We start from the raw sequence: 14,093 nt of genomic DNA on the forward strand, positions 1-14,093 counted from the left end.
ATGATCCTCTTGCAGAGTCCTTTAAGAGTTTGTTTATTAGCGTTATCATTTACAGTAAGTAAATATGAGACTACAAATCTTTGTTGCCATTTGTAAAGGCTTTTCTTGAGCTAGCTTGTTATTCCAGCATAGCAACTGTGGTTCTCTGTTTATTGCCTTGTATTCAGTCAATATTTTCTTTTCCTCAGAGTCAGAATTGACTCAAGACTTACTGATTTAGAAAAAAGGCACAGTTAGCATTCGGAAGAGGTGCTTGAACATCCAAGGAACTTTGTGAGAGCTGGCTGTGCTCAGGGTTTTCAGCATGAGGCTTCAAGGCCACAGGTGCTGCTGGAATTGTGAAATGTGAGTGCATGAGGGTGTGAGCACACCGCTTCCCTTGTGGGTTTATACAATATTGACTTGTTTAATTCTTAATTTAGCCTACAGGAAGCTGAATCTTGAATTTCAGTGTTTGTTTCTGCAGGAGAGAGCAAGATGAAGAGCCAAGATCAATTCTGCTTGCAAAAACTAAACAAATCAAACCTAGACTTTTATAGCATCATGCCTCAGCCGACAAAGATTCCTATATAAGATGGTAGATAATGCCTCATTGTTCAGAAAATCTCATTACAATTCACTGTGCAAGTATTTTTATACAAAAATAGAATTCTTTGTGTGAATGAGATGAACAGAAATGATTTGTTGCAGTGCAGATTTTTCATCTGTCAAAGATACAGTTTTCTGACATTGGAAACGAGATGAGACAAAGTTTTTGGCTTGATGGGAACTGCACTGGGGTCTGGAGGAAATAGATTGCAAGGTTTGGTTTGTGCTCATTTTGAATAACAAACATGAAGTTACTCTGCTACATACAGATCTAACGTGCTGCTGGTGTAATGAATTCAGTGCAATAGACAAAGTGGTTATTAGTACTGGCTGTCAGGAGCTTTAGCTCTGGGGCCTAGAAGCTGGGTGTGGGCTCTAGGTAGAATGCTACTTCTAAAATAGATACATAAATCAGTCAGGAAACCCATTTCATAGCAAGCGTGTTAATAGCTTGGCTGTGGATATGCATGGACTCGTTTTCCTGGAGCACACAGAATGTTCTGCACAGCTAAAATAGTCGTGTGTGGTGTCAAAGTTTGTGCTGGAATGTGTTTCATTTTTGTTCTGTGCTACAGTGAACATTAACCCCCTATATTCTATTCCACGCACAAAATGTTCAGGTGATAGCTCCTGCAGGATCTTTCACTCTGTCTGGGAAAAATGTGCTTTCCCATTTTTGGTGTCGCACTGTAGTGTGTACCTTTGGTGTGGCAGGAGGAGGCTGCTTCAGGACATGAGTACCATGCTTCCATTTCCCATTTTTGTTGCAGTTTAATGACAGGCTCTTCTGTTGTAATGTATGCCTCTGAGAGGACTTTTGTTCTAGCTGTAGCTCTTCAGCTTGAAGTAGTGATTGGACAAGGAGGTTGTTAGGGCTGGTAGATCCTGCTGCTGACTGGCACGGATGACCAGTGCACATATAGAATTGTTCCGATCTATTCTCTCCCGTGGTTGGCATGACAGACAGGCAAGGAGATAAACTTTCCCCTGCCTTTTTGTCTCCACAGCACTTCACAGAGTTCCTGGATGAATTTTCACCTGATGTCCTAGGCCAGCTCTTGAATGATCCCTTCTTGTCTGAGAAGAATGAAATAATGGAAGTGGAACTGTCTCCGGCGTCCCCAGCGCCCCTCATCCAGGCAGAACACAGCTATTCCCTCTGTGGGGACTCTCGACCTCAGTCTCCCTTGACCCACATCTCTACTGATGACAACTTTACTGAAGGTACAACACGCTGAGCCCATGTTCATTTGTTGTGATGATGCAGTAACGAAATGTTCCTGGTGGAACTGTAGCTGTGGAAAATGGTGATGCATAGAAAATGATGAAAACCCATAGCATTTTTAACAGTTATCTGTAATTCAGCAGTTATAAACATCTGGAGGGGAAAAAGGGGAAAGGCAAGAATGGTGGGAGGAAGAGATCCAAGCTGCTTGTTCTGGTGTGAAGAAGCTTGTTCTGGAGGAGCAAGACCATGAATATCTGGTAACTATAAGGAATAATTGCAATGTCAGGCTTTAACTCCTAATAATTAGTTTATGTCTTCACCATTAGCTTTACAGTACAAAGCAGTGGAGTGTTAAGCTGCATTACAATAAAAGGGAGAGAGATTAGTGCTTGTGGCTAAGCACTGACAAGCTAAGCTGTTTGTGAAGATCCACCAGACAGGTCTTCAAAGGCTGACAGTTCTGTAGTCCCAAGTGCTCTGTTGGGACAAAATGAAATCTGTTAGAGATTTTACAAGAGGACAACTAATAAAACCTGTGAGAAGGATTTTCAGTGTGGGACAGGGGTTTTGGAAATGACTGGGAAACATCACCTGCAGAAAGTCTTCCATTTTTATACTTCCTAGCTGTTTTATGTGAATATTTTAAAATTAACACATACAAGAGACATTAATTGTGGCAGGGAAAAAAAGAAGGAGCATGAGAAACCAAGCTTTTCTGGAAGTTAATAGGGAGAAGCTTCAAACTAGGCTAAAAGTGAGGGGAGTTTCCTTTGGGGAAAATTCCTGAAGAAATTCATACTGCTGAGACCACTGTAATAGAGCTGTAGTCAAATGATGTTTTAAAAAGCCAAGAAACATTAACAAGTGGGTTTAAAAATAGCAAATGAATGGAAAACATTTCATCTTATGCTCACTCTGCAGAGTGTTTCATAAGAGAGGAGGAGGAGAAGTTGTTCTTGGTATTTGGGATTTTATTTAATCTTAACCCCAGAATCATGCCCACAACCTTTCCATACCTCTTGACTTCAAAACAGTGAAACTCAGAGAAATACTTAAGGAAATTGCAGTAATAGAGTGAACCTGGCTGTCTGATAGATGTTCAAAGGCATCACCCTGATGATTTTTCATTCCTTGAATCTGTGAGAGCAGGAAAAGAGGATTTTGTGGATGGCAGTACTGCAGGGTTTGACACTGGCAGTTGAAAGCGTCTCTTATTAGATAGTGAAGGTGCACAGTGCTCCTGACAACTCTGATGAAGGCCAGTTCCCTTGATGGAGTAAGAGGACAGATACTGAGAGCACCAGTGTCCTTTTGGGGACCAGAAAGTAGAGGATATGGAGGTGGAGGTCCATGTGCTCCAGCACCTCCACCTCCATCTCTCTGCTGCTGAGGAACTGGGAGGGGTTTTGTGGAGTGGCAGAGGCCGAGAGACACATATAGAATGTCCAAAAAATTTACGTTCTCCAAATACTCACCCCACTGGGCAGATTGGTGAGCTCTTACAGCTGTAGTGTTTTCATGCTTTTTTCCATGGCAAGGCTTCATGATTCTGTAGTGGTTTTTGAGGAGTTGCATGGAGGCTGAGAAAAAGGCCAGCTTTGTTCAGCACACGATCTTCAAGACAGGTTTAAGCCATTCAGTGTCTATTTCTGTCTTTTGTTTTTTCCCAAGTCTCCCAAAACCTCATTGAAAATGTTATTTAATGTTTCCTCTCAGCCATTATGGTGGAGCGATTGGTTGCTCTGACTCCATTTTCCTGCCCACTCCTGCCAGGGAACGAGTAACTTCTCCTGTGAGCTGTTTCTTGCTGGCCACTGCCTGGCCATTACTGTAATTTCTGCAGCTGCTGAATTGACCTATTCCTGTAATTGTAAATCTTATATAAAGTTTTTCTAAAAGGAGCTAGAACTGTAAAACCTATGAAACTCATAAGCCTGGGTTTAACTTTTCCGAGAAGTCCCGTTAAGTTCAATGTGAGAACACATTTAAGTGTCCAGAAAATCAAAGTCCAAACACTGGTTTTCTCCACTTACTCTTCTGACTTCACTGCATTGAGGCCATTTCCTCAACTTTGTACAGAATAACTTTCTTGAATACTTGCAGCCTGTTGCTAGTGTGGGGTCTCTGAAGGTGTCAGTTTTAAAGCACATGTGTACAAGACATCTGGCATTTAGTTATTTGGTTTCTCTCCATGATGAGAATCTATTCATAGGTTCAGTTTTGCATAAACTTTAAAGATACTAGAGGGAGAGGGATTTATAGGCTTGACCTGCCTGGTTGCAGCTGGCTGATCACTTTTGTTTGCGTGAACTGGTGAATAAGGCATATGGCCTGGGGAAGGCTTCAGGCTGCAGCACAAAAAAGGAGGCTGTGTTCTGTGTACCAGCTCTCCACACCAGCTGCACTGCCCCGTCTCGCCCACCAGGTTTCTGCTTTCTAGTTTTGAGCCCTGGGGTTTTTGAAACAACTATAGAGTGGCTGTGGAGAAGGACAGTGGGTAGCTGTGGAGTGGAAAATGCTCTTGAAAGGACATGAAGAAGCTGGCAGGGCAGACTGAGCATATGGCTGATGGGTAAAGGAGATCTCTTGCTGTGCATCGCAGCCTTTTGGGGCACAGATTCACTTCTGACAGTTGTAAAGAAATGGGGAAAGAAGCCTAATTTTCTGTTACGGTCGGTGCAGGTTCGTCTTCAGTTTTCCAGTCTCTGCAGCCTTTTAGCAAGGGAGGGCTGTGGGTCAGAGAGCCAGGAGCAAGGCAAGACCCAAGTTTCAGCAGGCACTATGGTTATCCCCCTTCTGACTTGAGATGTCAGTGTAGGCTCCTTCCCTGCCCTCCCATTGATCTTGTTAGCTGTAGGCACAGACTTTGGGATAGTGGCTGTCCCGTGTTTTGGACATGTGAGATGCATAGGTGGCAGCTGACTACAGGTAATACTGAGGGGCTGGTGTGTAAGCAGGAATGTGAAGGCAGAGCCTGCAGCATCTCTGTGGGGCTCTTCATCCTCTGAGATCAGCTCAGGTGCTGGGGGTGTTTCATGGTGGGTGTATGTTTGATTTTTCTGGTGTTTTTTACTTTGTGAGCCTGGCAGGGCAGAGACAGTGGACAGCTGACCAGTCACTTGTATGCTGTGTCTCCTCAGATTGTGCCTAGGTGGCTGGGTGCATTCCTTTCCCAGTCCCTGGAGGGCTCTGCTTTTGAGACTAGTTTGGGTCCCCACCTGCCCCTCCTGTTGGTGCTTTCCTGCTCAGGAATGCTTTGAAGTTACTTTTGGATTTGAAGAGACTTGTCTTGGCTGAAGGTTTGACAGACTGATTGCTGAAATGGTGTGTTTCTATTTTACTCCTGGCTGTGCCAAAACTAGGGCTGGCCCCAGACTGTAACCTGTATTGTTACTGGGTTTTTTACTGCTGACGTTATGTTTTTCTGTAATGTGCTTTTAAAACTTGAATTTTCTTTTTCAGCTTTTAAACTTCAAGTCCATCTCCCTACATGGTTTGAAAAAGAAAAACACAAATAAGAAACCCAAATGAACCAAACAAAACCCCAAAAACCATGGCTCCCACTTCTCCGGTGCAAGTAACCCTTCAACATTAAATCCAGCCCTCATCTCAGGCAGGGCTATGTGCACAAAAACCCTAGCTTAGGTATGGAGTTCACAAGCAGTAATCAGTGTCATGTGCTGTCTCTGCATAGAGGCATCTCTGGGCTTGAGGCTCACGCTGGTCTTCATAGATTTTGTATGTAACCATATGTATGCACACATATAATATACATGTGTGTCCATGGTGTATGTGTAAGTCATAGGAGTTTTATTATTTATAGTAGGTTATATTACATACCCTAGTTTTATTTTTTTATATAGCCTATATATAGAGAGGTATGTCTAGCTTTTGTCTTTTCTCCAAATACTGAATCAATGCACTGTGAACAATGAAAATGGGAATCTCCTCTGCCCTGACTTTAAAGAAAACAGAAATGAACAAAGAAATTCACTTGTGCTTTCAAAAGTTGCTGTCAAAGCCATACTGATAATTTTTGAGAGCACATTCCTGCAACTTTTTTTCTGTGTCTGTTTTTTCTTTTGTGTGTTTATTTAGGTAATGAGGAGAAAGCCATTTAGTGGGAATGGCCTGTATTTGAGTGATTTTTATGTGGAAAGGTAGCAGTCGATCCTTGTCACCATATACAGTTTTAAACTCATAGAACGTGCTGGGTTGGAAGGGACTCATCAGGATCATCAAGTCCAGTTCCTGGCCTTGCACAGGACACCCCAAGAGTCTCACCAAATGCCTGAAAGCATTGTTTTGTATGAGAAAAACTAAATTCATACTAAAGTATGAGAAGACTTTTGAACTTTTATATGTCCAAGGTCCACAATCTCAGTAGGTCACTCTGCATCAACCCTGTAACTCCTAGTTGAGCAGCAGCATGTCTGAAAGATGTTAGTTTTGATTTAGAGGTGGGCATTTTTACACGGTTACTGTTAATAATTGTCAGCTTTATTTGCAGTCTGGCCTCCTTTAGCTTCCAGTTCTACATAGATGAGATCTCATTATAGCCTTTATTCCTTTTAAAGAACCATCTGCTCTCTGAAACCTCTTTCTCTAGGTGTTTGTAGGCCATGATTGAGTTCCCTCTTGATTTCTGCTGGGATACAGTCTAAATGAACTGCACTTCCTTGGTGTTTCCCCCTAGGTGTGGAATCTTCTGGACCTTCAGCTGTTGCCATGCCTTTCTCAATATAGGGACATTTTCAGTTTCTTCTCCAAACTCTTTGTCAAGTGACTACAGGAACTGATTACCCAGGAATAGTTTCCCTCATGATGCATACTATGGGAATACTCCTCCCACTTCCAGTGCTGCTGTTTGTGAGACCAGTGATCTCATTTTTTCTGTAGTGTTGCACTGACAGCTTGTGCTCACTTAGTTATGCACTGTGAGCATCAAGTCCATTTCATGTGTGTTGAAGCCATAATACAGATCTGCCTTCACAGCATCTGTGTGAGGTGTGAGGAGAAAAATTCAGACATGAGAGAAAGAACTGTTTTATTTGACCACAGTGCTTCTGTGGATAACTTTCGCATACCTTAAAAGAAAAAAACCATAATCTTATATAGGACATTAATGGTATCCAACTTTAAGGCTGTAAATCTAGCTACCACCTCAGTCTGTTCCTGTCTCCCATGTATATGTGGATGGGTCTTCGTTTCTATCTTAGTAACTTTGATAGTGATACAAATTACCTGTGGGTTTTTCATGGACTCCACACTGGTCAAAGAGGGGGTGCTGATATGAATGATGGTCATTTGTTATGAAAACAGCAATTTCTGCTATGCATTGGGATTACTGTGTGTCACTGCTGCTCATCTTTGCCCCTTTATTTAATTTTCTCTCCTGGCACTTTAAAAAGGACCCCAATGTTTGATAGTCAAACAGTATCTCTTTTGTCGCAGCAGTTCTGAGGGCTTCGGTTTCATTATTTGCGGTGGGAGTGTGTGTGCGCACTGGGAGGGGGAAATGCCATCTGGAAAATCTGTAAGAGGAACTGTTTGTCGATGAATGTGGGCTCTCACCTCCCAAAGCAAAGAGAGGCAGAGGTAGTGGCGTTGGAGTTCAGCATTTCAGGCATAATAAACAGGGCTTATGTCTGACAGGGAGTGTTATGTGAGGCCAGAGCTGGGCACTGAGAACCATCTGAACCCAGAGGAAAGAGAAGGAAGCAGTTATTTCTCCAGAAAGGTTCCAACTTGCCTTTGGGAGACTGGAAAGGCTCAAACTGCAAAGCTGGGGCACTGAGCTTCCTTCCCTGCAAGTGGCATGTCCAGCAGCATGCCCAAAATCTGTGCATCAGCAGAGGCCCTTTTGGGTTCATGGTGAGGTGCTTCGCTGACAGATCAAGCAGTCATTGCCCCCACAAACAACTAGTGAGCCTCTTCCTAGAGGTGCTTTCCCCTTGCAGTTAGCTGGCTCCCAGATGACAGCTGTACTTCTGTGGTGGTGGAGAGCTAGTGAGCACCCCTGGATCCTACTGCTCCATGTGGAGAGAAAATGCCCTCAGAGGGAGGATTCGGGTAAGGACTGAATGTTTATCAAAAGGCCAGCTTTGCAAACATGGGTCCTTGGTACAAGTTCAAGCACCATCTGCGTCAAAGTGTATAGTTACCATGTGGTGAGCTGAGCCTGAGGCTGCAGATGGTCATACATGTCACAGCTGTGCAAAAGCCAGGTGGGCTGTGCCTCCAAGCCCTGTGGTTCGTGGTGACAGTGTAACGTCTGTCATGCGCCAAAAGGAATTAGTTGAAGCCCTGTTGTTCAAATCTGTAACACAGCTGAAGAGGGAGGTTATTTAAATACACTTGGCTGGTGAACACTTTGACTCATTAGGGAACTTCCTGCATTACTCTGTTCAGAGATGGCTTTTCTGATACCTGTGCAGAGCACTTTGACTGATAATCTGCTGTGATCTCCTTAAATTTTCAGTTTTGTTTTTCTCTAAGTTATTTTATCTGTTGCTTGAACAGTGAACTTTAATGAGGAGGCAAAAGCTGCCTCTTCATTCTGGTGATACAGATAATATGCCTTGATGATTCTAGACATCTTACTTGCACACTAGTTTGAAATGGCATTCAGTGCATGCATCTGTTTTCTCTGATGGAGATCTGCAATGGTGGTATGGGCTTTTGTTCCCCTTAAAGATTAGGTTCAGTGATACACCTTCATGTGGGTTGTTTACATAGTGGTGCTATCTCACTTCTTACTGCAGGGGGAAAAAAAAGGTGAAACCCATGTTGTTTTTCTGGGTACTTGCATTCTCTCTACTTGAGAGGAGTGAGGGCGAGATGCAGAGTGCATCTCTCATTTATTTAAAAATGCACAGTAAATGCACATGCAACTTAATTATCCAGCAATAAATGTCTCTGTTTAATGAAAAGTTCTGAAAAGAATGTGGGAAGCAAGGGACACCATTTTAGTTATTTGGTAAGTTCTGTTTCTCTGTACATCTGGCAGAAAGGGTGAAATTTAGTCAATGTTGGAGAAGATTTACATTTTCACAGGAAAGGAGGTGGTGTGTTGGACAAGATTGAAGAATTAGTTGGATAGAAATAAAGAAAGGAAAGCAAAACTTTCTGGGAACTCTGATATTAGAAAAACTACTGTTGAAGTAAGCATTTTTGACCTTGTGTATGAGGTATGCAGTGGAAGATGCACACTGAACAAGTCTGCGGGAGAAGAGGCACAAGCTTGATGACAGAATAAGCACACAAAAGCTTTCTGAAGAGATGTAATTTTAGTCTTGGACACAGGAGATCTTAGGTGCATGTGTCACAAACCCTGGGTGGCTGTGATGAATGGGTTTTTTGGATGCCTGAGTTAAAACACTGATGTTTAACTTGCATCAGTGGTAGATGCTCATAGCCCAACCTGAAAGCTCGATGCACACTGTATTTTGATCAAGTGTAATAACAGGGCTAAATCATCTGAAAAATCCAATTCCAGTTGTTTCCAGTTGGCCATTTTAAATCGCTGGTTACTTTTTGGCCTTAATCTCTCCATCTCACTTGAATTTTCAGCTCCACTGTGGAAATGAATTCAAGTTGTGGAGCGTTTCCCTAGGAGGGAATTAAACCCATGACACCCTGTGGGAACAAAATTTGAATTGTCTTTGGTAAAGGAGAGGTGAGGCTGTGCCTGTGACAGTGCAAACAACAAAGCATGGAATATCTCCTCAATTCGTGAAGCGTCATGCATTCTGCTTGTTGGATAAAGCATGGGTTCTGTAGAGAAATTGTTTGGTCACATTATTAAAACATTCCTATTTTTAGGTGTATATGATGTGCAAAAGGACAATGAGTTAAGCATTCGTAGTATTAATACCTGGGTGCTTTGCAACATGAATGTTCAGTTCACATGTGCAATTTACCAGCACCAGTGCATTGCACGTACAAGTGTCAGCTGGGATTTTGCTAAGTACTGCGTAGACTCCCTAAATTACATGTTCCAGGTGCCAAAAGGCCTAGCATTCATGGACTTAAGAAAGTGTAGGTAAAGGCGAATGCTTCTGATTTAAACAGTCATTGCATGATAGAGTTCTGGGATTTGTAGGAAATTTCAGCTGGGGAGAGAACTGGCAGCCAGGATCACTTGTTCAACAGTGAACTGTTCTGAAGCCTGAGAAGAGATTTTTAACAGCCAAAGTGACTATACTTAGGATGTGTATTTTCTTAGTCATTTGGATAGCTAAATCTCTTATTTAGTCTTTCTTCTCTCTATGTCTGAATGACTTGCAGTGTATCTTGTTTTACGTTAGAGGATGCAGTGTTGCCCTTTTCATATTTGTCTAGAATTTGTACCATCACGAAGACTATTTTCTCAGCCTCTTTGTTTGGACTCTGGCTTAAATGTTCATGTGTAACTCCTGGATCGTGTCAAATATAAATAGAAACACCTCTAACTTCTTGACACCAGTCATTTTTTCTAACCATAGTATGTCTTGCTTGGTTTGGAGAAGACACCTCCCTTTTCCTCCAGTGGGTCTCTTGAGCCAGCCTCTGTTGTCCTTTTCATTTCAATATTTCACATGCACCTTCTTGCTTGTTCTCATTATTCCATGAAACCTCTCTCATGGTTCTCTATAACCCTCTATCAGAAATACTCTTGTCTTGGAGGGTGTGCCATACCTCTCTGTATGATCACTAATCTATTAGCCTGCTCCATTTTTCCTCTTTGCGTAAGTTTTTCTGGTTTTCTGCTACGTTCTCAAGGGCTTTGGGAGAAGGGCTGCCACTCTGCTCTGCTAGTACAGTGCTTGGCAGAGTAGACTAAGCTGCTAAGGAACTATTAAAAGAATAAACTAAGAATGATTTTCAGATAATGTCAACTTGCTGTGTGCAGGAAGAGGAGAAAGGAGAGTGGGAAATATCCTTGCAGGTCCCTTGGAGCAGAGGAGAGATTGTTGGTGACTTCAGAAGTTAGAATGTTGTCAAAAGAAAGTAACTTGCAGCGCAACACTCCCTGATCCTGGTAGCGAATGTGTACCAGTGACTTGGAAAAAGTCGAGGGAGGAGAGTATCAAGGTGAGATTTGACCAGTCCTCCATCCCTTCCTTTCACAGGATTGTTCATCTGGAATGACAGCTGTCACCATGGATTGTAAGAGGCAGTGTCAAAAAAGTGTCAGATGCAGTTTTTCGGAATTATCTCATTGTTAAACTCAGTGTGTTGCTGTCGCTGGAAACAATTCATAACCCTACAAACTGGTTAGACTGGCATAAAGCCTAGGATAACCCTGAGCAGTTTATGCAGATCGAAGTGGTGATGGCAGGGATGTCAGGTTAATCAGCAAAGTCGGCCTCCAGAGGAGTAAAATGTTGGGTTCCAGAGCAGTGAAATAACCAGCTGAAGGCCAGCATATCTTGCTGTCTTAGAGTAGCTGAGTATTTGTGATGAGTCTGGGGATTAGAGGTGATAAACATCATAAAGTGCAGCCTTAGAGGACATGCCCTGTTTTGCTGGTCACCCATGGCTGGATTTCTCTTCTACTTGCATGATGATACAAATTTGAGAAAATTTAGGCCTGATTACTGGCTTCTCTAATAGCTCTCATTTATCCATAGCCTTCACAATAGTGCTGCTCCAGGGGTAGCTTGATCCAGAGGTGCAAGAGGCAGCAAATGGAGGCTCTGCACAACATGATTATGGGGCCAGTGTTGACACAAGTTATCCAAACACGCGTTTGCAAGTTGCATTTGCCAAGGGATTCTGGATTTCCAGGCAGATATCACTTTAAAGGTTTTACCTGAATGATGCACACACAGCAGGCTGGGAGGGAGCTGTGCTTTTGTGTTTGTGATTAGAGAGGCTCAGGGAGGGTTGAAAGAGAGCAGTGTCCTCTCTCCCGAGGAGGTAGACAAGCCTACCTCTTTTTTTTTCCTAAATATTTCTATTTTTGCATTTCCCAGGAAGCTTTGGGAGTAAGCTCTCCAGAAGCTTAAATATGGTGTTTAGCCCTTGCTCTGCAGTTAAATCTGGCAGAGCTGGGCTTGCTGCTCTTGAGTTTCTGATTACAGGATACGTATTTTTCATTTTTAATTCCTTGGTGTGTCTTCACCCAAATTACCTCCTTCCTTGCCAGTGGTGGAGGTTAGGTCCCACCACAAAGTAATTACTAGCACTGGAGATGTACATTCTTCTCCCTTCTTCCAGGCACCCAGCTTCTGCCCAGCGCCTGTGTGTGTGGTCCTAATAGCAGGGACACACAGCAGCACAGAGGCTGTAAGCCCACTCTTATTTTTGTTACCTGTTTGCAGCTGAACTCTCTTGACATCTCAGCAGCTTGATACACTCAGCTGTGAATGAAGAGTCTTGTGCAGCCTTGCAGAATGCTGATGGCACAGCCACAGCCCCATGGCTGCCTCCCAGGATGTTGGTGCAGCGCACAGTTAATTCAAATCTCTGTTGCTGTTCACTGGCCCTACAGTGTATGTTTTTGCTCTCTCTGTTTGAATTTTGTATATGCAGTAAAGACTCTGTATGAAGGCATAAGAAAGCTTTGAAAGAAAGATCAGCACTCTTTTTTCTTTTATGTATATTTGCCTTCAGATTCCAGCTGCTCAGTTTAATGGATACGCTTCTCACAACTACTGCTCAGTGGCAGCAGAGGACCATGCTACATGCTGTTGAGATGAAGTGCACCTGGTGTAGGATATTCTCCTGCAAGAGGAGGGAATCTACATGAGTCAAGTCTAGCAGTTGGAATAGGAAGTTTTCTAAGGCAGAATTGCAACTGCCAAAAATGCATTTGATTATTTTGTATTTTTAAAAAGGATTGTTAATAGCCTTGTGGAATTCTTTCAAAGTTTGAGTCTTTCCAAGTTCTTGGTCCTCTATCGTACTTCAAACCCAGGAAAATAAGTCCTTTTTCAGCAAGTCAAAAACAGTGAATGGAAATGGAATGGAAATGGGGAGCTAAACTTACCATGCCAACCTTCTTCCAGTTCTTGATAGTGCTGGGCAAACCTTTCAGCTTTGTCTAGAAAACAGTTGCATGGCTTTCTCCTGACTAGTGAGCTTTCCGTAAGTGGAGTTAGGGGATAATCCTGCCAACACGTGATGCACGTTTCATTGCTGTTAGTTAAAATATGCATCCTGTGCTGTGACTTCCCAGAGGCTCTGTGGAGGAAATTAGCATGATCACCATGGCACTGGTGCTCCTGTGAAATCATCAAAGAATATTCTCTTTTGCACTTACTAAATGAGTCCTTGGGGGAAAAAAATGAAGTTAAGGGTGTGATAAATACTTTGTTCTTAAAAGTATAATCTCACCATTTGAGCTATTTGCTGACTGCAAGCAGTAGAAGCAGCAGAAGTCTGGCTAAAGGCTATCTCTAGAAGGAGGAATAAAACTGAGTCAGCAGGCATTAGCCTGTTTAGGACATGCCTCCCTGGCTGCTTTACCCAGTGGTTTGTTTAGTCTTGTTCTGCTGCGCATTAGCAGCTTTCAGCAATGTACAGTGATTAGTGCTCTGTGTCTTTCCTCGCTGCTCCACTGTGTATCCTGGGGCTAGGATTAGGTTACAGCCCTGAAATGGCATGGTTGTCTGCATTGACTGAGAGCTGAATAGTAAGGGCAGAGTTTTGTTGATAGACTAAAATGTCTTCTGTGTTTGTTTTCCTTCTCTGGAGGAGGAATGACATTATTTTCATTTGTAGTCTTTTTGTCTCTGATCTAAACATGCGGTGTCCAATTTCCTTCCCTGGCAGGTGACCTGGAAAATGAGGAATGGTGTCTGGCTACAGAGTTTACTCCAGCTTCAATAAAGACTGAGCCAGGGCTGTGTGAGACATCAGGCCTTGCTCCCTCAGTCAGTCTCACCATCACGGCCACGTCGCTGGAGGGGGAACAGCCTGTACTACAGACAGATGCCCTGGTACTGCAGACTTTCTGTTCTCCTCTCTGCACAGTTAGCTGCAAGTTCTCCTAAGGCTGCATACCAGTGTAGCCTTCTTGGTGCCAAAGCTTGGCAGCTCAGGGTGCACACTGCAGTCTGCTTTAATGGTTTTTGATGTTTGCTGGTGTCTCACTATTGCTGTAAGAGCTTGTGTTTCAAAACACTTTTCTGCATCTTCAGCTCTTAATGGATGGCTATACAACTTAGTCTTCTATGCTAGCCCCAGAGCCTGGGGCTCTTGGGTTTTTAGAAATATTTGAATAGTTTCTAATGAACCAGTTGCACCTGAACTGACTAATCCATTTGCTCTATCAAGCCTGTGACAAGCT

General features: G+C 43.0%; 1 protein-coding gene across 2 annotated transcripts in view; it reads left to right on the plus strand.

Annotated features, from left to right (window-relative positions):
- Positions 1 to 14,093, plus strand: part of CREB3L2 (cAMP responsive element binding protein 3 like 2) — a 74,917-nt gene that overhangs the window by 37,290 nt on the left and 23,534 nt on the right. For both annotated transcript variants that reach the window (XM_032105429.1, XM_032105430.1), the window contains exons 2-3: positions 1,596 to 1,812; positions 13,577 to 13,743. In XM_032105429.1, the coding sequence (XP_031961320.1) occupies positions 1,596 to 1,812; positions 13,577 to 13,743 (384 nt within the window). The remainder of the gene's footprint in view (positions 1 to 1,595; positions 1,813 to 13,576; positions 13,744 to 14,093) is intronic.

This window comes from Corvus moneduloides, chromosome 4 (genome assembly GCF_009650955.1).
Source record: "Corvus moneduloides isolate bCorMon1 chromosome 4, bCorMon1.pri, whole genome shotgun sequence".
Lineage (NCBI taxonomy): Eukaryota > Metazoa > Chordata > Aves > Passeriformes > Corvidae > Corvus > Corvus moneduloides.